This window comes from Nansenia antarctica, assembly GCF_963989245.1.
Source record: "Nansenia antarctica genome assembly, chromosome: 2".
Classification (NCBI taxonomy): domain Eukaryota; kingdom Metazoa; phylum Chordata; class Actinopteri; order Argentiniformes; family Microstomatidae; genus Nansenia; species Nansenia antarctica.
In genome coordinates, this window is record NC_137675.1 from 21,222,439 (window position 1) to 21,248,561 (window position 26,123).

The 26,123-nt window shown below is 48.3% G+C and overlaps 1 protein-coding gene across 1 annotated transcript; it reads right to left on the minus strand.

Moving 5' to 3' along the window:
• Positions 1 to 1,511: 1,511 nt before the first annotated feature.
• Positions 1,512 to 24,903, minus strand: LOC308176084 (sphingosine kinase 1-like; the record flags this gene model as incomplete). Its single annotated transcript, XM_080550688.1, has 5 exons — positions 24,498 to 24,903; positions 12,179 to 12,328; positions 4,801 to 4,895; positions 4,271 to 4,386; positions 1,512 to 2,436 (listed from the first exon to the last, which is right to left on the minus strand). Exons 1-5 carry the CDS (start codon positions 24,640 to 24,642, stop codon positions 1,512 to 1,514), a joined length of 1,431 nt encoding a protein of 476 aa, XP_080406814.1. The 5' UTR covers positions 24,643 to 24,903.
• Between the last annotated feature and the right edge of the window lie 1,220 nt (positions 24,904 to 26,123).

Sequence of the window (26,123 nt, forward strand, 5' to 3'; positions counted from 1 at the left end):
CCCTAATCAAAAATGTAACCAATTTGGGAAAATTCCAACATGGTGTTGTTGGTCAGGCGTGTCCTTTTTGTTTTGACCTGTTTGCATGTAGAGTAGAGGTCAAAGGTCAGGTCAGGTAGCTGGTGAATGGAAGTGGCCGTGGAGATGCAGGTGTGTCTGTAGCGAGTCACGGCCATAGAATCACAATACTATTTCCTATGGTCACAGCAATATCCCATCCAGAACCAACCCATCCAATCCTATAATGGGGGGACAGCAAGAGCTGTCCAGAGTCAGGGTCGGTGTCTAGATGTAGGGTCAGGGTCTAGGCATAGGGTCAAGGTCTAGGCCTGGGTCAGGGTGTAGGCCTAGGGTCAGGGTCTAGGCCTGGGTCGGAGTGTAGGCATAGGGTCAAGGTCTAGGCCTGGGGTCAGGCCTAGGGTCAGGGTCTAAGTCTAGGGTCAGGGTCTAAGCCTATGGTCAAGGTCTAGGCCTGGATCAGGGTCTAGGTGTAGGGTCAGGGTCTAGGTCTAGGTCTAGGCCTGGATCAGGGTCTAGGTGTAGGGTCAGGGTCTAGGTCTAGGCCTAGGGTCAGGGTCTAGGTGTAGGGTCAGGGTCTAGGCCTGGGTCAGGGTGTAGGCCTGGTTCAGGGTCTAGGCCTAGGGTTTATACATAAGCCTTTGACATCTTCAACTTTTCAACTCATGTCCCACTTTCTAGTATTCTTGTATTTGTGGTTAATTAATTATGAAAAGGTCGCAACAGTACTAAGCCCTAATGACTTGAATTCAGCTGAGAGGGTTTATAATGATGATGTCAGTCACTGCTACAGTACAGTAGCTCCCGCGGCAACCGTATCGTCCATATCGTTTCCACTCCACAGAGAAAGAGCTGGAGAGTGGGCATGACTGGGCATGAGTCCAAGAACCATTGCATTTGAGGAGATAATTCAAGTTGAGATGGGAGCATAGCTATGTACTCCCATACTGATATATATGCCTAGCAGGGTGAGAGACCCTGTTAGGGTGTGTGTGCGTGTGTGTGTGTGTGTGTGTGTGTCTGTGTGTGCTTTGTGATAGTGGGCAGCCATCTTCGAAAAAGCCCTAACAAATGGGGGAAAAGGAGATGGGGAGCATTGGTCTTGATTAAAAAAATACAATAAAACGTACCCGTTGTGAAGTTTAGGATTTCTAAACCGTGCTCCTGTATCATGGTACTTTCAATTAGAAAGGTTCAAAGCATCAATTCTGAGGAGATGGTAGAATGTCAACCAAACCGGCACAACCTTTGGATATGAGGGCTGAATGTGCTAAGACCAACTGTCAGACTGGTAAAGTCCTCTCCAGCTTTCCAGTAGGTGTTCATTGGAGTGCAGACAATGCTAATGCTAGCTGTTAACATAGCAAAACCAATTCCAGCTTTCCAAATCCCAGGTGTTAATGTTAATGATCAACTTCAAATGCTAACGCTATCTCCTAGCGTAGCATAGCCTCGCTAGCTCTCTCCAGCAAGGTGCGTTTGTTTTTTAAAATTTATCCAGTGATGAGCCTAGCTAGCCCACCATGCACCTGGGCCTGTATCGGCCCGTATTCCACCACCTCTCCGTCCACCGTGATGACTCCCTTGGCCGAGTAGGGCTCCAGCCTCAGGGCCCTCACCTTAGCGTACACCAGGTGCGGGCAGTTGTTAGCCAGATGTGCTCCCTTCTCCATCGCCAGGAAGAGCCGTAGCAGGGCCGTGCGCGATATGCCCGCCCTCACGTAGATCAGGTGGATGAGGCCATCCTCCAAGGCGGAGCTCGGCGCCGCGAACAAGTCCTCCGCCAGGTGAGACTGGTACATGGCCAGCATGAGGACGAAGTCCTCCTCTTTGACCACCACCCAGTCGCCGGGCACCGGTTGGTCCAGGGGCACCAGGAGGGAGTCGGGGGGTCCCAGGGGTTTTTTGCCCCGAGCGGGCGGGTGGTGGTGCGCCTCGTTCTTCTTCTTGGCTTTGTAGGCCTGGTTGTTGGAGTTGCAGGAGTTGTGGAAGGTGTGGTCGGCGTTCTGGCCCGGCGAGTCCTTGGAGGGGCGGCAGAGGAGGGAGGACGGACAGAAGGTCGACAAAGGCGGTTGGCGGACGGGGGACGTTGCCGACGGCGACTGGTCCTCCTCCTCCTCCTCCTCCTCCTCCTCGGCGGGCAGGTACGCCAGCCTCCCCTGGTAGACGCGCAGCGACGCCAGCCTCACCAGGGTGCCCACGGTGAAGCGGGCGGCGCCCACGTGGCGGTACTTCTCGCTCTCCACGTCCACGTCGGCCACGAACCCCCAGGCCAGGGAGAGGAAGGAGAAGAGGCGTGGTGAGGCGTCGTGACTGGAGGTCACGTGGATGGAGACCAGGTCCAGGCGAGACACCAGGCCTTTACACAGCAGGAAGCCACAGCTCACCAGCAGCTCCTCGCTGGACACCGGCTGGGACCTGGCGCATACAGGGAGGGGAGGGAGGGAGGGGAAACGTGAGCAAATGGGAGTGACAGTTTAGGGGGGGGGGTGTGTGTGTGTGGGGGGGGGGACGGGGGGGACGGGGGGGGGTTCATAACGTTGTAAAGTGGGGGGCACATTAAGCCCTGAGGGGACCAATTGAGCTCAGAGACTGTTAAATTGAGCATAAATGCAAGGAATAAAAGGGCAGAAATGGGGGTATTGAACAATGTGTGTGTGTGGGTGGGTGGGTGGGGGGGGTGGGCGGTGAGTGAGCAGAAAGGGGGGGGGGGGCAAATGAACCAGAGGCAGAGTGAGTGAGTAGACTCGACAGGCCAGGCAGACAACAAAGACAGCCCCAGCTGGAACAGGGGGTGGGGGGGGGTTAGAGGTCACTGCTACCCCCCCCCCCTCCCTCTCTCTCTCCCCCCAGCCCCCCCCCCCCCCCCCAACCCCATAATCAACCCAGCCCAGCCTGCTGTCATCAGCCAGCCAATGATATCATGAACACATGTCTCAATGGAGTTCACCCTGGGAGTTCACACACACCATCCATATTCATATTCGCTAACATTGATATTCATTCCTTCTGGTCTCTTCTACTTATTCACCTCACCAGATCAATAGATTCCGTTCGGTGTTTTTCACCCAGTGTCTCGTGTGCCGACAGTGAAAGTGCTATTTTCAGCCATTTCTTATTTTCCCCCCAGTCAGGGGGACTAAAGTGTAGTGTCTCTGAACCCCCAACAGAGGGCGCTCTAACTACAAACTGTTAAGAGGATCTCCATTCAGGATCTGCTGTTACGACCTAAGTGTGGGTGGATTACCTTGCATTTAGACAAGAGTGCGGACACTAGCCCGGTTAGCCAAGACAACAACAACAAGGCATAGTGGTATTTTTAGGGCTGATGGGTAGGCAGGTTTGTGACACTTCCCACGGCCCAGGGCTAAACGGCCTGCTACAACCTCACGGTGAATCCCCCTCCCTCCATCCATCCATCCATCCATCATCACTGATACGCAGCCCCGGCTCTCTGTGACTCTCTCTCTAGATAAACATCCCATGGCATAGGACAACCTGCCACATCCACACCCACTACCACACTGTCATCAAACACACTAGTGGATATTCTGGACCCCCCTAGAGGGGGAGTTGGGGGTTGGGGGGGGGGGGCGACGACAACAATACACACTCTGGGTCCTTCCCCTCTCATTGTGTGTCTGTGTCTGTTCTGGTAGTGGGGGGGGGGGGGAGCAGGGTTGGTGGGGGGGGGCAGGGGGAGGGAGGGAGGTAGGGAGGGGGGCAGAGCAGGCGTTTGTGTGATAGTGCTGATGTGATGATGGCCCATGGGTTAAAGAAAGCACCAGCAGTAGGTTTAGACTGCAGCTCTGTGACTGGTACTAGAATCAGGTTCTGGTGATGTTCGCTGCATGACAGACAAGGGGGAATTCTAGTGCACGTGAAACCCCATTGGGGGGGCTTGTTCCAATACTGTTCAAATGCATCCTTCCTTCCTTCCTTCCTTCTTTCCTTCCTCCCTTTTGCTGTCAAGTCAATCCCTGATCGAACACAATTGAATTGGCGTAAGCAAGCAGCTCCTCCACGAAAGAGTCCAGACCCTTAGTCGTGAGAGGGAGGATGAGGTCATTTCAAACTGTTGGAACTGAGCCTCTGTCATGCCAGATCAGGGATAACAGTGCATAAAGGAAGGGAAGGAGGAAGCATGCATTTCTAAGTATTAGAACAAGGCCCCTGGATGACCTGGCTGACAGACGTGCGTGTGTGTGTGTGTGTGTGTGGGGGGGGGGGGTTGTCTGAGGGTCTCACCCACCCAGAGTAGTGGTGTATAGAGGCGGCCAGGGCGTTGCCGGACCCCCCAGGTAGGATCCCCAGAGGGGTCTGGATGGCTTCCTCCCAGTCCTCCCTCTCCATCAGGCCATTCACCACCTGCAGGACACACACACGCACATACACACACACACACACACACACACACGCACACACACACACACACACACACACACGCACACACACACACACACACACACACACACACAGACATACACACCTGAGTTTTGTTTCACGTAACATACAAGCTGTACCATCCAACCATAGACATGAACGATGGTTTACTCAGGACATTCAGGACATGAACATACTGGACATTCAGGACATGAACATACTGGACATTCAGGACATGAACATACTGGACATTCAGGACATGAACATACTGGACATTCAGGACATTAACATACTGGACATTCAGGACATTAACATACTGGACATTCAGGACATGAACATACTGGACATTCAGGACATGAACATAGTGTATTTCATAGACCCCAGTGCGGCCCAGCTCACCTCAAACAGCAGGCCGTCTCCAGACATGATCACCAGGGCGTCCCACTGAGACAGGTCTGCCTCCCGCACCAACTCTCTGGCATGGTTCTGACGCTCTGGAAATACAGAAAGGAATGGTTCCTTTACCTGTGTGTGTGTGTGTGTGTGTGTGTGTTTGTGTGTGTGTGTGTCTGTCTGTGTCTGTCTGTGTGAGAGGCTGGGGATCTATGCATGTCTGTGAGTGTGTGTGTGTGTGTGTGTGTGTGTGTTTGTCTGTCTGTGTGTGTCTGTGTGTCTGTGTGTGGGTGTGTATCTGTGTGAAAAACCTGTGTGTATGTATCTGTGTCTGTGTGCATAAAAACATGACAAACCTGTGTCTTTCCCTGTTGAAAACCAAGCCACGCGGTGCCTGAGGCAACCACTGGAGAGCTGACATACCCCCTGAATGGAGTGTTCTAAATCACCTGAGAGTGAATGGAGTGTTCTAAATCACCTGAGAGTGAGTGGAGTGTTCTAAATCACCTGAGAGTGCTTCATCAAATTAAACTGAGTGAGTCAAGTAATCAAATGAAGTAGGCCCATTCTCACAGGAGATGCCCCTCGACGCTGATCTAAGGTCAGTTTTTTGTTTGATTAAAGTTAGTATTTGGGTACGGGTAAGCTGATCCCAGATATGTACCCAGTATCATTCACACAAAGGAAGGGACCAGGAATAATTTTCTCTCACAGCACACACACACACACACACACACACACACACACACACACACACACACAGACACACACACAGACCCCAGCCTCCCACACAGACACACACACAGACACACACACACACGCACGGACACACGCACACACAAGGACACACGCACACTTTATAGCCAGCCAAAAGGTGTAAGAACCAGAACAACGGCATGTGGACAATACCCACTCAAGCTTCTAAAGCTTGCCGAGCTCGAAAGGCGAGCTCTAATTTCACACGTAATCCTCCAAGTCTCTCCCTCCCTCGTCTCTGGTTTGTCCTTACAACTGAAATTCGATGACAGCGAAGCTTTGTCTTCCTCCTCCTGCCTGGAGTGTCTATGTACAGTGGTTAGGGATGTTCTCTGGATTGTTTTCCCGCTGGTCAAAGCGTCCTGTCACTCACTACCCTGACTGTTATTGTCCCCTAACAGAGGATACCCTGCTCTTGTCTTAGTTAAGGCCTGTGTACTCAGGCTCTCCTCCCTATTCTCACGTTGTTGTTTTCAGGCGGTCTTTACACAGCAGAGGAGAGCAGCTCCACCTCACGCACGCACACACGTACACACGTACACACGTACACACGTACACACACACACACACACACACACACACACACACACACACACACACACAGGCCTTGGGTCCCTCAGGGGAGGCATCATGTTACCAGGGCTTTCTTTACCCTACCGGGCTGCTCTAAGGGGGATAGTGTGTGTGTGTGTGTGTGTGTGTGTGTGTGTGTGTCATGGGCACCGATCCGGGGGGGGGGGTCGGAGGGGGGGGGGTTCCCTTCTGAAAAACATGAAGTTGTCCCCCCCAATATGAATTATTTCTAAATAAATTCTAGAATTGAAATATATATTATAACTATAATACATATTAATAGAAGCCGACTAATTACTAAATAATTACTCCATCCTGATACCTTTGCTTGCTATTAGACTACGTTTCCCAGAGTCCATCTCTGTAGCATCTCTGCAGCAGGTGAGCTGCATCTTCAGTGAGTGGGTCTAGTGGCTGGTGACTGCTAAGACCATCTATGGCTCGTCCTGTGACAGATGTCTTGTAAGTATTTTTGTTTTTCAAACAAAGATAAAGTCTACCCAACAGAATAAAAGGTTTCAAAAAAGGTAACCAGACAGTGTTTACTGTCTCAAGTGAATTAACTTATCCCCAGCCAGATCCACATTTAGGAAGGTAGCTAGCTAGATAGCTTGGTCTAGCAAACATTAACGTTTACGTAACTATTTAAATGTGTGCCAGCTCACATTAGCTAGATACTGTGAACTTATGCAAACATTATAGTCTCCAGTAGCCCACATCAACACAAAAAACTACTTGTATTCCTGTCAACAGGCTTAGCAAAGATTGATCAGACAACTTGAGACGGTTCTTCTTGTATAGGCCTACATAAGATGTTGTGCACAGGCTGTCAAAAGGCCGTCATGTTAAACTTCAAATTCTGATTTTATATTATTGCTCATCATATGCCACACAGCTATTGATGATTGCCATGTTATAGGCTACCTCTATGGCTATTTATTTTCTTGCTGCATTTGTGGGTGTGTGGCTCTGTAAAATAGGTAAATATGTATATTGACGGCCTAAAAGTGATTAATTCAAATATATTTTAAGATACTATTAATGGATGTGTAAGTGGATGTAATGGATGTGTCTGCTACATCAGATCATGTGATATATGTTGGTGATGTTATTGATGCCCCCTCAGAAAATACTCTTGAGAACATTCCATGTTTGTGGTCCCCTAAGTTGTAATGAGATCTGCGCTCTTGGCGCGTGTGTGTGTGTGTGTGTGTGTGTGTGTGTGTGTGTCTGTGTGTGTGTCTGTGTGTGTGTGTGTGTGCGTGTGCGTGTGTGTGTGTGTGGAGAGCTGAGACCGCTGTGGGAGGGAATCAATTCCTCCCCACCAGTCTGGTCCCATCACATCTCACACATGCAGACCTATAAACTAGAGCCTTCAGCCAGGGGAACACAGGCTGTAAAACAGGGTAGAGAAAAGCTGCTGAGTGAGTAAGCATGGTAACGCTTACACACACACACATACACACACACACACTCCCTTTACTGTTTAGCCTGATAGTGTGACTGGAGGGAGTGAGTGAGAGAGGGAGGAAAGAAGGAAGGGAGAGAGAGAGAGAGGGATGATGGTGTAGAATGGTTGTGTGTGGGTAGACAGGTAAACACTACCACACTCCCTTTAGTGTTTAGCCTGATAGCCGTGAAGGGAAGGAGAGGGAGGGAGGGAAGCAGGGAGGGAGGGAGAGAGGGATGATGGTGTAGAAAGGTCGCTGTGTGGGTAGACAGGTAAACAGTAACACTCTCCCTTAAGTGTTTAACCTGATAGTGTGAAAGGAGGGAAGGAGGAAGGGAGGGAGGAAGGGAGGGAGGGAGGGAGGGAGAGAGGGATGATGGTGTAGAAAGGTCACTGTGTGGGTAGACAGGTAAACACGTGTGTGTGTGTGTGTGTGTGTGTGCGCGTGTGCATGTGTAGGTGTTTGTGTTGTGTGTCCATCCGCACACAGTGTGCGTAAGGCAGCTCTCTCCGCTGGATCTGGAGGCCGTGCTGCGGCAGCCTTAGTCAGCACCCTGGGAGCCCCCGAGGCGGTATAACCGCCACATCGTACGGTCTCGCTCCCGGAGAGAGAGAACCGAGAGAGAGAGAGGAGAGAACCAGCCAGCCACAGGCACTCCCTGTTCTCCGACCACGACATTCTGTATTAGAGCTCCTTCTCTGGCTGCTGCCACCGGGTCACAGCTGCGTGGTTGTTTACTGGATAGACAAACTTCCTGCCGCAGAACTCGTCACTCCCACAGAATATACCCTCTGTCGGGGGGTGTATCCCAACAGTCTACAGTGGCCTCTCCTCCTTCCCTCCGGCGTCAGTCACACACCGTCTCAGATTGAGCTGAGGTGATCTGGTTGTGTTTCAGTGCTGAGGTGAACGATCTGAGGAGTGTACGTTATACGGGGCCGGCTGTGGTTGCTCGGGAGGTAGAGCCGGTGTCTAATGATCGCAAGGTTGGCGGTTCGGCGGTTCGATTCCCGGCTGGCCATGTCTCGAGGTGTCCTTGGGCAAGACGCTGAACCCCAAATTGCTCCCAATGAGCGGAGCCGGCGCCTTGCATGCTAGCTTGCCGCCATTGGTGTGTGTGTGTGAATGTGTGTGTGTATGGGTGAATGAGAGGCCGTCGTAAAGCGTTTTGGAACAAGGCGCTGTTTAAGTGCAGTCCATTATACATCTGCCGGAGGCGCGTCCTCCTGAGGTGGCTGCCCTTGTCAACAAACGAGACGTTGCCATGTTCACTTATCGACTGTCTGTCAGCTGCACTGATAGAGCTGGGAGACCGGGGAGTCACTTCAGACAACCGGGATACACCCGCAGTCACAGACTAAATGAAATACAGATCTGGCGGAAGGCAACAACTGGGGAAAACAACCAGACTGCAACACAGACAGAAAACATGCCTATTGGGATGATGATGATGATGATGATAGACATGGACATGGTGGAAACGGACCCTGAGTTGAATATGATGTGTTATTCACCAGCGATTAGACGAGAGGAGCATGCTGTCATTGTCGAACAGTCTTTTCGTAGCGTACCAAGTCCCCTTAGTCCCCCCAAGCCAGGGGCAGTGGAGCAGGACGGATGTCTTCATGCCAACAGCCAAGAGGGGAGCATTCCCTATGCCCCTCTCGGCTTTGGACTCATCCTCCACACCCCTCCCACTGCCCCCCACTGCCCTCCCACTGCCACACAGCCCAGGCCCTGGCAGGGGCTCCAATAACAGGCCTGTCCTCTCTTGTTAGCGTCCCGATGCTAGCCGCCCGCTAGGCGCTAGCGCAGATCTGCCGTTAGCACTGAGACACACACACAGCGATACTGCTATTGTCTTGAGCTGTAATGTCAGGAACCGAAGCCTACGAATTTTTACTCTCTTACACTTGTGTAATGTGACGCAACAATAAACTTGAAACTTGAAACTTGCTTTCCTCTTCTCTCTGTCTAGCTCTCAGCTGTTCTCAACTGTATCTGCTGCATGAGATGAGAACATCTACTTAATGAGAAATGGTGGTGTTCTTTGAATCCGTAAAGCTCTCCCATAGAATTGGCGGAAGTTAAATGTATTCCCTTTTTGTCCTCAGGATTAACTTTTTTTTCCCCCTAAAAGTCTGTTCTGAAAGTTAGAGAGAGGCTTTTTTTTCTTCTTGAACATGTTCAGCATTTTACCCATACATTCATTAACATAATTGCTCTCTCTTTCTCTCTCTCTCTCTCTGGCTTGTCTTTCTTACTTCCTTTTTTCATTCTTCTTCTCTCTCTCTTCCATCCTTTCTTTTTTTCCTCTCTATCTCTTTCTCTCCCCATTCTATCCCTGTGGGCTGGGAAAGGGCTTATTCCTGAGACTGTGGTAAAAGAACAATGAGAAAGACGGAGAGAAGAGAGGAGGAATAGAGAGAAGAGAAGAGGAATTCAAGAGACCGACGAGGTTGATTCACAAAGCTGCAGCACGGCTACGTTCCAATCTCCTCACAAGCACACCACACAGAATGTAGAGTGTATGCACTCATAGACCCATGCATTCTAAGTGGATATTGAGCTATCTATGCTATATCCCCCCCCAAAGGACCACCAGTGAATCTTACCCTATCGTCATCATCATTACAACACCCAGTTTAGGAAAGAGCATGCCTGACGTAAGAGGTCGGAGGGGTGGCTGAGAGCTCCTGAAAGTGTCAAGGACGGATGATGAGTTTGTCTACTCTAAGTGACGTTGAAAAGTATATTGTACTGAGGAGGAATATAAGGTTAATGTGTGTCCCGTTAATCTGTTTCTTTTTCGATTAGGCGAGAGGAACCGTGACAATAGCAATCAGTAAGCAACTGCCACCGGTGAGCCTTGACCAGCTCTGAAGCTTCTGTACTGATTGCAGTGTGCCTTTACAACCCCATCTGAGCATGCCCAGTAGGGTTCACACAGACATAGCTGGGAATGTGGATGAGTTCTTGCCCATATACGGTCATGTTCCTGGGGCGGCTGTGGCGCAGGAGGTAGAGCGGTTCGAGCCCCGGCTGGCCACATGTCGAAGTGTCCTTGGGCAAGACACTAAACCCCAAATTGAGCGGGCCGGCGCCTTGCATGGTAGCTAGCCGCCATTGGTGTGTGGATGTGTGTGTGAATGGGTGAATGAGAGGCCGTTGTAAAGCGCTTTGGATATAGGCGCTATATAATTGCAGTCCATTTACCATTCCTTTCATCACATCCTGTGATTAGTTAATAGATAAGTACTGTACTGTAGGTGTGAGCAGACTGTGTTAACCTTTAATTAGACACAAACACAGACAGGCCTTATCATGACACAAATGATACCATACAATAAATAAGAAGGTATAAACGTATGTGGAGGGTCAGATGAGGGCAATGGAGGCTGTTAAAAAGATTACATTGGAGAGTTCGAGATGTCACTGATTTGTCACACCCAAACCCATCTAAACCAATGACTTGAGATCGGTCTTGACAGGTGTGAACAAAGAACCCCAAAGGACCGAATGGTTGCGTGCCACATTTCAGATTAATTCACTTGAGCTAAAATTAGTGAGAGTCTCATACAGTCTCATACAGTCTCATGTCCTGAACATTAATGAGTGAATTACCTTTTAGAGTAATTTAATTGTTTTATTGACAAATAAATACATTTGACTGAAAAAGAAATATTTGAATACTTGCAAATTAAAAGTTTTACTTAAAAAGACCCGGACTAAAAAGTATTATGCTGTAGAAAAACATTATTTTAATCAGTTAATTAATTAATTTAAAAAATCTTACTCAGTAGATGAGTCTCAGTTCCTACGGCAATATTGACATAATTGGAATCAGGACTTAACGGATGTGGAAAAAAAATGGAAGGAGTGGAATTACAAGGGATCTTTCATGCCTTTTGCGTATGTCTGAAAATATGAGTTAGGTGGTCAGAATTGGAAAATATACTATTACAGGCTTTAAAAACAAGAGGATTAATTTAACATATGTCGGCTATTTTGCATGAGGTGTCACATGATGATGTAATGAAATATCCAGTGGGTTGGACAATAGTGCTCTCTCCGCTAATATATACATTTTTTTCACAGATGTTTTTTTTTTAGGACTAAAACATTATTTGTGAAAAAACAATAAAGATAAAACCTCCTCCCCCCAACATACCCAGTTTAGATTATGATGATTATTATGGCCCATAACTTCGCTACAAATCATGGCAGCAAGGTTTATAGAGATTGTGTGTGTGTGTACACATACATTATATAACGGATGAAGGGATGCATACTGTATGTGCCAGCAGCAGTTGATCATCGTAATGACTGACAGACATGCAACGGATTTATACTAGGGGGGAGGGTGAGAGGGGGGAGGGGGGAGGGTGGATGGAGAGGGACTTGACTTACCAGTGACCTGTGTGTGTGTGTGTGTGTGTGTGTGTGTGTGTGTGTGTGTGCTTGCGTGCCCTATCTTTAGACTCACCAGTGATGACGTGTGTGTGTGTGTGTGCCTGTGTGCTTGTGTGCCCTATCTGTAGACTCACCAGTGATGACCAGTGTGTGTGTGTGTGTGTGTGTGCGTACCCTATCTGTAGACTCACCAGTGATGACCAGTGTGTGTGGCACCCCGGCCTCCTGCAGCATGTGCTGGACGTGGTCGGTGAAGAGGCTGAGGGCCTGGCCCTTCCCGCTGTGAGGGTTCAGCAGCAGCATCACCCTGCAGGGCCGACGCACCTCACTGTACAGCAGCGCTACGGACACACAGAGGGACGGGTTAGACCATTATTTATTTTTTTTGTTATATTTTTAGTTATATTTTTCATTTTATTGATAGTAGAGATTTAGACAGGAAGGATGGGTGAGAGAGAGAGGAGGGATGACATGCAGGATATGTCCCCGGCCGGAATCGAACCGGGGACCCTGCGGTTACATGGTCAACGCTTAACCTGCTACGCCACCTAAGCGCCCTTAGGGTTAGATCATTTTGAACATCCAGAATTTTCTGTGGCATTGGGTGAACAGAGAGTATCAACATAATATCATATTTATATAGGCCATTTAGGTGAGGCTTTCATCCAAAGCGACCATCCAAACCAACGTTGTGGGTTTGATTTCCCTATTATATCCAATAAAACATGTTCATATCATCTTTAGGGAGACGTTTTATGTTACAAAAATAGCCTGAAGGGACAAATACGTGGTGTACTTCGTACAGTTGGATTCAGAACGTCTTTGACAGTTGGTTTAGTTTTCTCCTCGAATTTGAATGTTGGTATTCTATTTCCATGGAGTTTCTGCAGCATTCCGCTCATAATAAAAAACCTTCTTGAATATCAAAGTGTTCTAATCCGGGAGTAAAAGCGGGCTAAACAAGTTTGACAGCTTGAGGGATGAGTTGCTCTCGGTGGAACAACTACTGTAGTTTCGGCATGATTAATTGTCAGGGTTTGTTTATGTAAAAATCCACACAAGCACACATCCACAGCCACGGACTGCTGGCGTTACTGTGCACTAGTACTGCACACACACACACACACACACACACTGCTTTCACAGGGTTAGGAAATACCACTCAACCAGGATTTCGGATTATCTAAGGCGTTGGTTGGAATTTGATCTTGTGGCCTTGAAACAAATTATAGGTGTGTAGTATGAATGAGGTGTGTCGTAAAGCATTTAAGGCGACAACATTCTCTTGATGTGTTCAGTTGACGACTGGAGCTCACATGATGTAGCCTCCAGCGTTCTGAGCCATAGAAAACATAAGCCATGAGGTACAAAAACACATGTCTGACACACACTGTGTAAAACAAACAAACATGACCTCCACCTACTTCAGTTTGCTTGTAGGCCTTTACTGTATACATATGGAACAGTCCCAAATGGACAAACTCCACACTTAATCAGGCACACTTGAAAGTGTTTGACGTTGTGTGTTTATTTCTCTCAGATCTATCAAACACACTTTCCCTAAATTGAAGCTTTAGGTTTTTTTACGACCTCGGAACCTGTCCCAAAAAAGTATGCGACTGTCCCAAAAAAGTAAGTAATGATGGAATACCAGTTCCAGGGCTGGGCCATATTGCATATTGCAAATTTTGGAACATGCCCCATGCCAAGGCAGCTGGCAGCGGTATGCCCAGACCGTGTCTCGGTCCCGACAGGACACCCACAAGAACTCTCTTGTCTAATTTGGACCCAATGCCACTTCCTCTCCCCCCCCCCCCTTCCTCTCCTCCCATTTCAAAACATCACCCTATCATCAACAATCTGTGTTGAAGTGACCATGTACCATATCATGGCTATGAAAATGCACGGCCAATAGGCTTGCTTGATTGTATGTGGTTTGCTAGTGTGGCTATTGGAACATAGCCTATTTTTGCCCCCTCACCTTTGCCCCCACCTGGCTACAGTGGGTTAGGGCACCATGGTACAGCAGAGTGTCACATGTGACACATTGAAAAACACAGACAAAAGCACACAGCCAAACAAACAGAGAGACGGGGGGGGGAAAAAATCGATCAACAATCTGGTTTCTCTAGAATTAAACTGACATTATTCATTTTGTTTGGCGCCTCCAACAATAGTGCCTTTGTGCCAGGGAAAGGCATGGTTACATTTCTAGAATCATGATTGTGACTAATGATACTAGATGCTGCTGGTGTGTGTGTTTGGTTGTGTGTGTGTGTGTGTGTGTGTGTGTGTGTGTATGTCTGTGTGTGTGTGTGTGTGTGTGTGTGTGTGTGTTTGTGTGTATGTCTGTGTGTTTGTGTGTGTGTGTGTGTGTTTGCGTTTGTGTGTAGGTGTGTGTTTGTGTGTTTGTGTGTTTGTGTGTGTGTGTGTGTGTGTGTGTGTGTGTGTGTGTGTGTGTTTGTGTGTAGGTATGTGTGTGTGTTTGTTTGTTTGTTTGTTTTGGGGCTGGGTGAAGCTGCTGTACTGATTGCAGTGTGCCTTTACAACCCCATCTGAGCATGCCCAGTAGGGTTCACACAGACATAGCTGGGAGGGTGGATGTACACTACTGAGTTCTTGCCCATATAAGGTCATTTTCCTTTCATCACATCCTGTGATTAGGAAATAGATAAGGACTGTACTGTAGGTGTGAGCAGACTGTGTTAACCTTTTTTTTCTCGACCAATCACACAAACACAGACAGGGCTTATCATGACACAAATTATACGATCCAATAAAAGAAGAAGGTAATAACTTGTAGGAAGGTCAGACGAGGACAATGGAGGCTGGGAAACGGTTACAGTGGAAAGAGATGTCACTGATTTGTCACACCCAAACCCATCGACACACCGCTGACTTGAGATCGGTTTTGACATGCGTGAACAAGATATAATAATAATATACGCCATTTTAGCTGACGCTTTTATCCGAGGCGAGTTGCATTGCAGTGCGTGCATCAATTTTTCAGTATATATGGTCCCAGCGGGAATCGAAGCCACGACTTAAGAGTTGTTAGCGCAATGATCTACCAACTGAGCAACAGAGGCCCTCAGAGACGAACTCCAAAGCAAAGAACGCTCGCTGTGCCACATTTCAGATGAATTCACTTGAGCTGCGATTACTGAGATTGTCTTGAAAATGTGGGTTTCCAAAAAGTACAAACAATCTGTCCTGGACTTTAATGAAATAATCACTACTGCAGAACAGTCGCAGTGAATGACAGATGAAATGAAAGGGAGAAAAACCCCAAGAGCTTGAAAAAAAAACGAATTTCTTCTGGTTTTGCAGTATCTTATAATAGCAAACTTGTGTGAGCACACACGCATGCACGCACGCACACACACACACACACACACACACACACACACACACACACGCACACACACACCAACACACACCAACACGCACGCCCACACAGACCAACACGCACGCCCACACACACACACACACACACACACACACAAGCAAACTTTCACAGTATTGCGTGACAGATCTCTCTCCTATTCCGCTCCCATTACCCAGCAGCAGAGAAGGGTGTTCGTTTATTTATTAGTTAACTACGACATTCCTGCTCGCTTTTCCTCTAACGTAAAGGTGTGTGTGACTACAGTAGTCTCAGGGCATTTGGTATGTGGTTGGGCCACATCCACATGCTGGACAAGGTCTGGCCTTTTCATGGTTCAGGGTTCAGGAATGGTAGACAGACCCAGTCCGTCCGGTAGGGGCGACTGTGGCTCAACCGGTAGAGCCGGAGTCTAATATTCGCAAAAAGTCGGCAGATCGCAGCGGTTCGAATGCCCGGTGGGCCACGTGTCGAAGTGTCCCTGAGCAAGGCACTAAACCCCTAATTGCTCCGGGGGTCGCCTATAAAGGCTGTGACCCCCTTGCCTAGATGCGCCCCTTCTAGAGCACAAATGCTTTTCGTTGTAATAATAATAATAATAATTCATTACATTTATATAGCGCTTTTCCGAGGCTCAAAGACGCTGACAATACAGGAGATACGGAGAACACAAAAACAACAAGCAACATGGACACATGGAACACAGAATCAGCGAACGGGGAGGGGGGGGGGGTGGTAGGGGCGGGGGGAGGTGGTTAGGGGTAGGGGAGGCTGTATGCATATCAGGGGGGTGGCAGGGTTAGGGGAAATGGGTAGGGGTAGGGTGGCCGGGATGGGGGAGATGGCTAGGGGTAGGGGAGGCTGTAGGCATGGGAGAACAGGTAGGTTTTGAGGTGGGATTTAAAAGTGAGGAGTGAGGGTGAGTCTCTGAGTGGTTGAGGGAGAGAGTTCCAGAGGCGGGGTGCAGCTCGTGAAAAGGCACGGTGACCGAAGCCTTTGAGTTTTGAGGGTGGGACAGTGAGGGGAACAATGGATGAGGATCGGAGGGTACGGGTAGGGCGGTGGGGGAGAAGGAGGTCAGTCAGGTAAGGGGGGGCCAGGCTATGGAGGGCTTTGTATGTGAGGATGAGGACTTTGAATTGTATACGTTCTTTGATGGGGAGCCAGTGGAGAGAGTGGAGGACAGGAGTGATGTGGTCACGGGAGCGGGTGTTTGAGAGGAGGCGTGCAGCAGAGTTTTGGACCATCTGGAGTCTATGGAGGGAGCGGGAGGTGATGCCAGTGAGTAGGGAGTTGCAGTAGTCAAGGCGGGAGGAGATGAAGGCGTGGATGAGGGATTCAGCAGCGGGGGGGGAGAGGCAGTGTCTGATTTTTGCAATGTTTCGGAGGTGGAAGTAGGATGTCTTGACAATAGAACTGACGTGGGGATCGAATGAGAGGGTGGGGTCCAGAATGAAGCCGAGGTTGCGAGCCAGGGGGGAGGGGGTGATGGTAGTGTCGTCAATGGTGAGTGTGATGGGTCCGGTTTTATTGAGGATGGATTTGGTGCCGATGAGGATGACTTCGGTCTTTTCACTGTTGAGTTTGAGGAAGTTGTGTGTGAGCCAGGTTTTTATTGCTGAAATGCAGTTTTCGATGTGAGTGAGGGGTGGGTTCTGGGTGGAGTTTGTGGTGATGTAAATCTGGGTGTCATCGGCGTAGCAGTGGAAGTCCAGGTTGAATTGGCGGATGATGTGACCGAGGGGGAGTGTGTAGCAGAGGAAGAGCAGGGGGCCGAGGACTGAGCCTTGTGGGACCCCCTGTGTGACAGAGGAGGAGGAGGAGGTGTGACCGGAGAGGGAGATGAACTGTTGTCTGTTGGTGAGGTAGGAGGTGAGCCAGTCCAGGGCGGTGCCCTCAACACCCAGTTGGCGCAGCCTTTGAAGGAGGATGGAGTGGGACACTGTGTCGAAGGCTGCGCTCAGGTCTAGTAGAACTAGGATGTTGAGGGCACCTGAGTCTGCAGAGGTGAGGAGATCGTTGATTACTTTGACCAGGGCTGTTTCAGTGCTGTGATGTGGGCGGAAGCCAGATTGAAGGGGTTCATACAGGTTGTTGGATTGGAGGTGGGAGTGAAGTTGGGCAGCGACAACGCGCTCTAGGGTTTTGGAAAGGAATGGTAGGTTGGAGATGGGGCGGTAGTTGGAGAGATTGGCTGTTGTATTCTGTGCAATGACAAACTTTGAATCCTTTTCTCTTTCCTTTCCACTTCTGGCCCACGTAAAAAAAGTAGTACCTGGTACACATCCGGATGCCAGTAGACAACAGACGCGGGTCAGGTCTGGGCCGTCCATTCTCCGCTGACCGGCCAGTGACAGACGGTGACTGTACCTCAGGTCTGGGCCGTCCATTCTCAGCTGACCGGCCAGTGACAGACGGTGACTGTACCGCCCATCGATGCTGACTCACGCTACAAAAGCGAAACCCTAAAACACTGAAAAGATTCCATAGATTCTGCCTGAGTCACCCAATCTTAGGCTGCATTTTACACTGCCAGGTAGAAGTGACACAATTCTGATTGAACACCTGCAGTGTAAATGCAGACTCAAAGTTCCGAGTTCTGTTCTATAGGCTACATTCTAAGATAACAATTCTGCACTGCGAATTAATCCGTCGTCACATTCTTTGGAAGTTCTGCGGTCAGAGTTCCGTATCTGCAGCGAGGCATGGCGCAGCGTTAATTGCAGCGGAATGAGACTGCGATGAGATCACACTATCTTTTATGGGGACGGCGCAAGGTGCCAAGGATTTTTGACACGCTCCACTGGCCACCAGGCAAGGTGGTTATGAATGCTTGATGATGTTTATTTCTGCTCTGTCTCTCTCTCTGGTCTTCTGGGACTTCAGGGTGGGGGAGAGAGACGTGTGTGTGTGTGTGTGTGCGTGCGCGTGTCCGTGCGTGCGTGTGCACATATACATTACATAATGGTGTGTGTGTGCGTGTGTGTGCGTGTGCGTGTGGGTGTGCGTTTGTGTGTGTGTGTGTGTGTGTGCACATATACATTACATAACAGTGTGTGTGTGTGTGTATGAGAGCCCTGTTCAAATACCTCGAAAATACATTACCTATGTACATGTCATGTGAGTATTTTGTTTGTTTTTATGTGTCCTCACCTCTGATCCACAGACCTTTATATGTGTATAGGTCACTTTGAGACGAGGTTTAAACTTGGTCATGGACTCCTTTTTATAGTCCTCAAGCGCAAGTCATGGTTCATAGATCAATGACCGTATGTTTACACTGTGGTCATAATGTGGTCATTATGTCTGTATTTAGCTCCTCTTGTTTTGACCACGTGGACCACCGGTATCGACTACAGCTTTGATAACAACATGGTTATCAGAACCCGCCACCGGTCATAACTCATTAAATGTGTCAAATGCGTTTCGTCCAGATGCATCGTAGGAAATTACCGTTTCCTGAGTGAGATTTAGAACTAGCCTTCTAAGTTCTAAGCATTCTAAGTTCTAAGAGAGTATCCTGTGTTAGTCTCTCATTCTAAGTTCTGTATTTTGTTGTCGTCGTTTTTTCCTTCGCAACGGTAATGTGCCCTCAATTCAACCAGAAGCTAGATATAATACTATAGAACACTCTGGAGATAACTAGCCTAAGTTCTAAGAGAGTATCTTGTGTATAGTGGAAAACCAGAACTGTTCAAAAGCGTGCCGAAGCGTGCCGAAGCGTGCCGAAGCGAGCCGACCCGACCCGAGCCGGGCCGATAGTGGAAAAGCGCCATTAGTCACTCATTCTAAGTTCTGTTTTTTCTTCGCAACGGTAATGTGACCTCAATTCAACCTGAAGCTCCATGTCAAACTACCATCTCCTCATAACGTTGGCCGGTAGAGATAACCAGCCCCTAATGAGCTTGGGCTCAGTGACTCTAATGCATCATAACAGCATGCTAGGTTACGCTTAGTAACCATCAGGCCATGAATATTTTAAGCCTCCCATCACTGCGTTCATCTCTGTCAGTCAGTGATGTTCCTAAAGCCTGCCTAGAACCCCATTAGCAGAAAAGCCAGTTTCCACATTAGAGGATTAGCAGATTAACACAGATTTGGCCTCGATCAGCCATTATGATGTCATATTTTCTCAATATTATCTACAGTATATGTCCAATCACACCAATCTGTGTCACACCAAGGTCCTACTGTGTGGTCCTCTGTGGCTCAGTTGGTAGAGCACGGCGCTAACAATGCTTAGGTTGTGGGTTCGATTCCTACTGGGGACCGTATATATATACTGAAAAATGTATGCGCTCACTGCAGTGTAGGTCACTTTGGATATTAGCGTCAGCTAAACGGCATAGCTTCTACTGTGTATCTTTGCTCCCTGGCTGGGGCTCTGGTAAAAAAAAAAGGAAAAAAAGACGTCTCAGTGCAAACCCACACAGTTGAAGGATGCAGGATGAATGAAATGAAACCTATAAATGAATATGAACTCTACCACGTTGTTCATTGTCTTGGCTAGAGACCATTAGGTAGATGAATGACCGAGCTAACTGTTCATGTCGTGGGCTAACTGTGTTTGAGTTGGCGGGGGGAAGGTTTCTGTCTGTGCATCACAGTGCTGCGCTGTACACAACAGTGTGGTCTCGTCTCCCTGTTTGAGCCAGTAAGCAGACTCGCCTGGCTGAGTTACAGGCCAGCCACACCACGAAGGGTGTGGAGGGTGGATGCTGTGGTTTGAGAGAGAGAGAGAGAGAGAGAGAAACCATGAAAGACAGACAGCGAGACAGCCAGACAGACAGACAGACAGACATAGACAGAGAGAGAGAGGGAGAGATAAACCATGACTGACAGACAGACAGACACACAGACACACAGACACACAGACACACAGACACACAGACAGAGAGAGGGAGAGAGAAACCATGACTGACAGACAGACAGACAGACAGACAGACACACAGACACACAGACACACAGACACACAGACACACAGACAGACATAGACAGAGAGAGAGAGGGAGAGAGAAACCATGACGGACAGTGAGACAGACAGGGAGACAGGGATGTAGGAGAAGGAAGAGAAGAAGACAGGAGAGGAGGAGGATCTACTGTATGTACAGTAAACCCCCACTGGCTGTCAGTCTCTTGAGTGGTGTCTCCTGTGGTGTCTCCTGGGTATTCCTGGCAGTGGGGTGAGCTGGGTGAGATGGTGGGTGAGACGGTTGAATGATAAACAACTCACTTCTGTATTTCTGTATCTCCAACTGAAAAAAAGTTTGAACTTCCTAAGTTCCATCGGGTTGGCTCACACCTTACATACATTAAAACAGGTACATACATACATAGAAAACACCAGATTATAACATTGCAGCTAAGCTGACTGAAAGCTGAAAATGAAAGTTGACTGTTTAGGGAGGAAGCTAGCACCCCACCACAAAAACCCACAAGGCCGAGGCTATTCAGTAGTGAAATGACTACCGTCCTCCCTGGGGGAAACACAGACATTCACTTCGAGCAGACATTCACTTTGAGCAGACATTCACTTCGAGCAGACATTCACTTTGGACATTTATATATTTTGGTTCGTGATATTACAGTAGGTTATATAATGAACTGTCCTAAGCTTAGTTTCTTATGTGTATTTTGTTATTGTTAGCCTTGTGCGACAGTAGGTGATGCTAATCTCCTGCCAACAGTGTTGAATGTCAATACAGTTGGAGGAATCTTATGTGTGTATTGTCCAGCGACTGCACTTCATTTGCATGGGCAAACTTCCAGGGGAAGTTGGTGAAAGCAGATAATCATCACAGTGTGGAATGAGGAAAGGTATCAAACACATGGGTTTTGATAGCCTTGAGGCCATTCCATGCATCACAATGAGTCCGTCCTCCGATTTCTACTTCCGCCAGCCTCCCCTGCATAGTTCCCATAGAGATAATGACTGCTCTATCTCTCTGCTACAGTAGTTCCTCTCTTTCTATCCTCCTCGTAGACATCACGGGCCTGACAGTAGCAGAGGCAAGGAGCTGCCGTGAGCCCGGGCGTCTGGGCAGGCAAGGCCCCAGAGAGAGAGAGAGAGAATGAGAGAGGGAGGGAGGGGAGAGAGATAGAGAGAGAGAGAATGAGAGAGGGAGGGAGGGGAGAGAGAGAGAGAGAGAGAGAGAGAATGAGAGAGAGAGGGAGGGAGGGAGGGGAGAGAGAGAGAGAGAGAGAGAGAAGCTGAGTCAGAGGTCTCGACAGCGCATCAAGTCCAATCTTAAAGAAAACCGACAAGAGCCCTCAAGGAGAGGGCTACCGCTGCTGTCTCACTGCTGGAAACACGCGCATATACACACACACACACACACACACATACACACACACACACACGCATACCACACACACACGCACACACACACATACGCACACAGGCACACACACACACACACACACACAACACACACACAGACACGCATACCACACACACACACACACACACACACACACACACACACACACGTACACACACACGGAAGGGGAAGAGATTTTATTTGAATACAGGTTTTACATGTCTCTCTATATGAGTAATACCGCAGTCGGAAAAAATCTTCTCAATGATGCCATGTCATGGTGTATTTTTACAACACACCGCATTCCCTCATTTCTCATATGTTCTTAAAATGTGTGTAAGACTGTGTATTCTGTTGTCCTTACACTGTCCCTGGCCTGTTGAGACAGCCAGTGGTAGCTGGCTAATGTATTAGTAATGGCATTGACTGGCTGGGAAAAGTGACCTGCTTTCTGTGTCTAAAAACAGGAGAGGCCATTAAGATGTCAGACGATGAATGTGGGTCGACATTACTACGCGTCATAGTCATTGTTACTCTCTTAATTTCACGCTGCAGATTTAATAGCGTGATGGGTCGCCGTAGGCCAGGTTATGATGAGATTTATCAGCGGATTGACAGACAATAAAGCCTCCCTCCCTTTACCTAGAACTGTACGCTGAAATATGGTTATGAAATGGTTGTCTTAACAAAAAGACTTGTATCCATGTCAGTTTTTGAGTGAAATTATTGAACGGTTGACACAATGCGTGTGTCGTGTGTGTGTGTGTGTGTGTGTGTGTGTGTGTGTGTGTGTGGGGGGGGGGGGTGTATATGTGTATATGGTGTGTGCAATATGTGTGCTTTCCTCTACCATTAAAATGGACGGAACTGATTCATGAATAAATGCATTAGGTAGTTACCACAAAACACCTCTGTCTGCATCACAATAGCTCCCTCTGCTTCCCTTGATAAAAAGCTCCCTGTAGAAACTCCAAGCACCTATCTCCTTTATATCTCTACCTGTCAGTGGTCAGTGTGATGGGATGACTAAGCAATACATTTTTAAAAAAGTATTACGCACTTCCCTTCAAGAGAACCAATCTCTTATTGGTCCCCTGGTTGCCATGACCACAGAGGGTTGACCCCTTAGTCTTGCTGTCATGTGCTACGTACATAACAACAGCGTGTAAGTGTGGCACGAGTCTTATTGATTGTTTAGACGTCTTTCCCTGATAATCTAAACTCAACTGTCATCCCCTAATCATGACAGCTGTCGGCTTTGGGGTTTTGACAACCAGGTTTCACTAACTCTATCAGTTGGTTACTCTGGGGAAAGCCTTCAAGTCTCTCCTCTCAGAATGCATGCTCAGGGGGGGGGTACCCTTTTAAAAGTAGGCCTAACTGAAGATGATGCACAGATATAACGAGGACTTATATATTATTAATTATTATCTGAATGGCCTCCATATAAAGTCAAGCAGTCATGTAAATGCTGTCGCCAAATAGGATGATGATATAGAGGTCGGGGCAGAGCTACCCTCTCAAAAGGCCAATGTTGTTGCTGACGATTACTTGACTTAACCTATTGTCTTTGTTTTTCCTATCTAAATGTTAGAGTTCAGTGTGAACGACCAGGGTTCGAGCCTGGGTTGCTCCAGCATGAAAGACATGTGCCATAGCCTGCGAAGCAAAAGCCTATAGGCATTAACTTAGGGGAGATAACCCACATTTTCAGGTTCTCCGGTAAGGTTACTGATATGGGGAGAATGCTTGCAAACCACCTCCATAAGGTACATAAGGTTGAGGTAAACTGGGTTGAGGTCTTTCAAGGTGAAATAAAGGCCATGGTTGAGCTTTAGGGAGGAAGGAGTCACGGTAATGTAAATAAGCATTAGGGACAATACAATAGGGTTTCAGCATTCTCTTCCTGCCTCTTTGGAGACAAGGGCAGCGTCTAGTGTTGCAACGTCTTTTTGTGCCGTTAAAAATACATTTGCGCAAATTGGGTGATCGTATCTGGGTCAGAGTATGCAGGTGATAGGCCTATGATGAGAAAGGTTATGGGAGCTTTTAAACGCCACAGGCCACAGACAAGAGGGGGAGGAGAGGAGAGGAGAACATGACAAATGACGAGATGGCTTTATCATTGGAACCTTCCAATAGCGCATTCCTCCCAGTGGGGTCATTATCCCTGCCTCTTAGCCCTAGTAACTTGGTACTGTCATTCTGCAGCCTCTACTCGCTTTGTTTTGAATACTGGCTGAGAGGTTGCTTGGTGAACACGCTAGAATTATTTTTGTAATACGAGTACCAGCCAGTTCTATTGTTTTATTCATTTACAGGAGTTAGTTAACAGGTAATAGAATAGGCCAAGACAGATGACACAGCCTACGGAGAGAGAGAGAGAGAGAGAGAGAGAGAGAGAGAGAGAGAGAGAGAGAGAGAGAGAGAGAGAGAGAGAGAGAGAGAGAGAGAGAGAGAGAGAGAGAGAGAGAGAGAGAGAGAGAGAGAGAGAGAGAGAGAGAGAGAGAGAGAGAGAGAGAGAGAGAGAGAGAGAGAGAGAGACTGACTGTGCCAGACTACCTAAAGACCCTCCTTAAGGGTCATTATCATTAAATAATGAGTGATTAAATAATGTAGGCGAGAGTGGTTCACCACCTGTATAAATAACAAATGAATGTGGTAGACATAAACAACGCTTATGTTATGACTCCTTGTGAGATATTATCATACAAAGCTATTTGATATATCAAATATAAATAGGAGGAAAATAAAAGTTTCATTCATTGAGTTCAGTTCATCATCACTTTCTTTCTGGGTTCTGACCTTGTCTCAGTTGTTGCTGTCGGACAGAAGCCCCCCGGACGGCGCTGGCCCATCGCTCTGCCTCCTCCAGGTTGGCGCGCCGCTCCTCCACCGGCGCCACCCGAAAGCACTGCTCCACCCTCTGCCGGGACACCCCGGAGCTCATCCACCGCTTCTTGAACGGGTAGAAATAGGCAGAGAAGTACGCTCCCGTGTCCGTGTTGTCGTCGTCTCCCCGGTGAGCCCGACAGCCGACACAGTCCGTCAAGTGGAAGACCACCTTGCTCCGTCCCGCAGGTGTCGACGTGATCTTCTGAACCGTGAGGTCCCTCTCCGTTAAGCTCACCGCGTACCTGACCTTTCGGTTGCCCGTGGCCGTGAATTCCCCATACAGCAGGACCTGGGTGATGCAGCCGTTGTTGCGATAGGATGGGTCCGGTGGTGCGGTTCTCTTCTGATCCATCCTGTCCCGTGAGAGAGGTAGCAGGCAGGGGCGCGATCATCCGCAGACAGGGGACAGGGCGACGGCCACACTCATATACCCGTGGAGGAAGCGAGCAGGTCGGCAGGGCAGAAGACTGCGACTGGCTGCAGAACAGTTACAGCTGCGGTAGAAGAGTTCAACGCTATTTTGCAAAAATGTTGCCCGTTGACAAAAGAGGTGTCAGGTCGCTCCCTAGTGATGGAATGGAGGAACGACAATTTAGAGGATTGCGCACCGCTTTAGCCTACCCCCCTGTGCCAAAAGTGGCCTTCTAAATTTGGCCTAGACTAAATAATTTAGGAGGAGGAGGAATAGGAACAATGTTTACTATTGACATTTATAGTCTTGTTAACGACAAACATATCCGACTTTTGACTATCAACACATTAGACCACCACTGTGTCATTTGGAAAGAATGTAGTCTGTCATCGGGCAAGTGGCGCACCGACACGTGCAGGAAATGATAGGCGTTCCTGGTCGTATCGGCATGGTCTTACATGGCAGGGAAAGTACCAAATGTAAAAAAAGAAAAAGAAAAAAGAAAGTAGTCTAAATAAAAACAAAACTGAGTCATTGTCCTTTTTGGACAGTACCCTAATGGCCAGTTGAGACCGAAATCTATTCATAACCGCGCGTAAAATGGGCAGTAGGCCTACAGTATATTGGCTACAGAAGATTGCGTAGACAAGAAAGTGGATGTTGTTCCGCAGTCCTGAAGTATGGGTTCTATGTTTTCTTTGTTGTTGTTGTTAGGTACCGAAATTCTTCTCAGCTCGTCATTTTCACATAATTCTGCGGCTTGCGTCTGCAGTGCGCTGTGAAGGGAGCGCTGGAGCTGTTGGACCAATGTGGTCCACCTCGGTAACCATTATGAATGGGAGAGGATGATGCTGCCGCCATGTGGTAGACAACGGGGACAATTAAAAAAATAAAAATAATTGCGGCCGGTGTTGTTTGTCTTTAGAAATGAATGGTCTGATATGGTGATCCTAAACATCAAAAGCACCGGTTACCGTCTTAAGAGCATCTGCTTGCACTCTACTTTGCACTAAAGTAAAAATAGTTGTTTGTGCCACTGTGGAACCAGTTTTCCTGTCCAAGTGCCGGAAGAACTGGTTCCATATCCAGCACCTCAAATTGCCTTGGTGGAAAAGGGGGGGAGA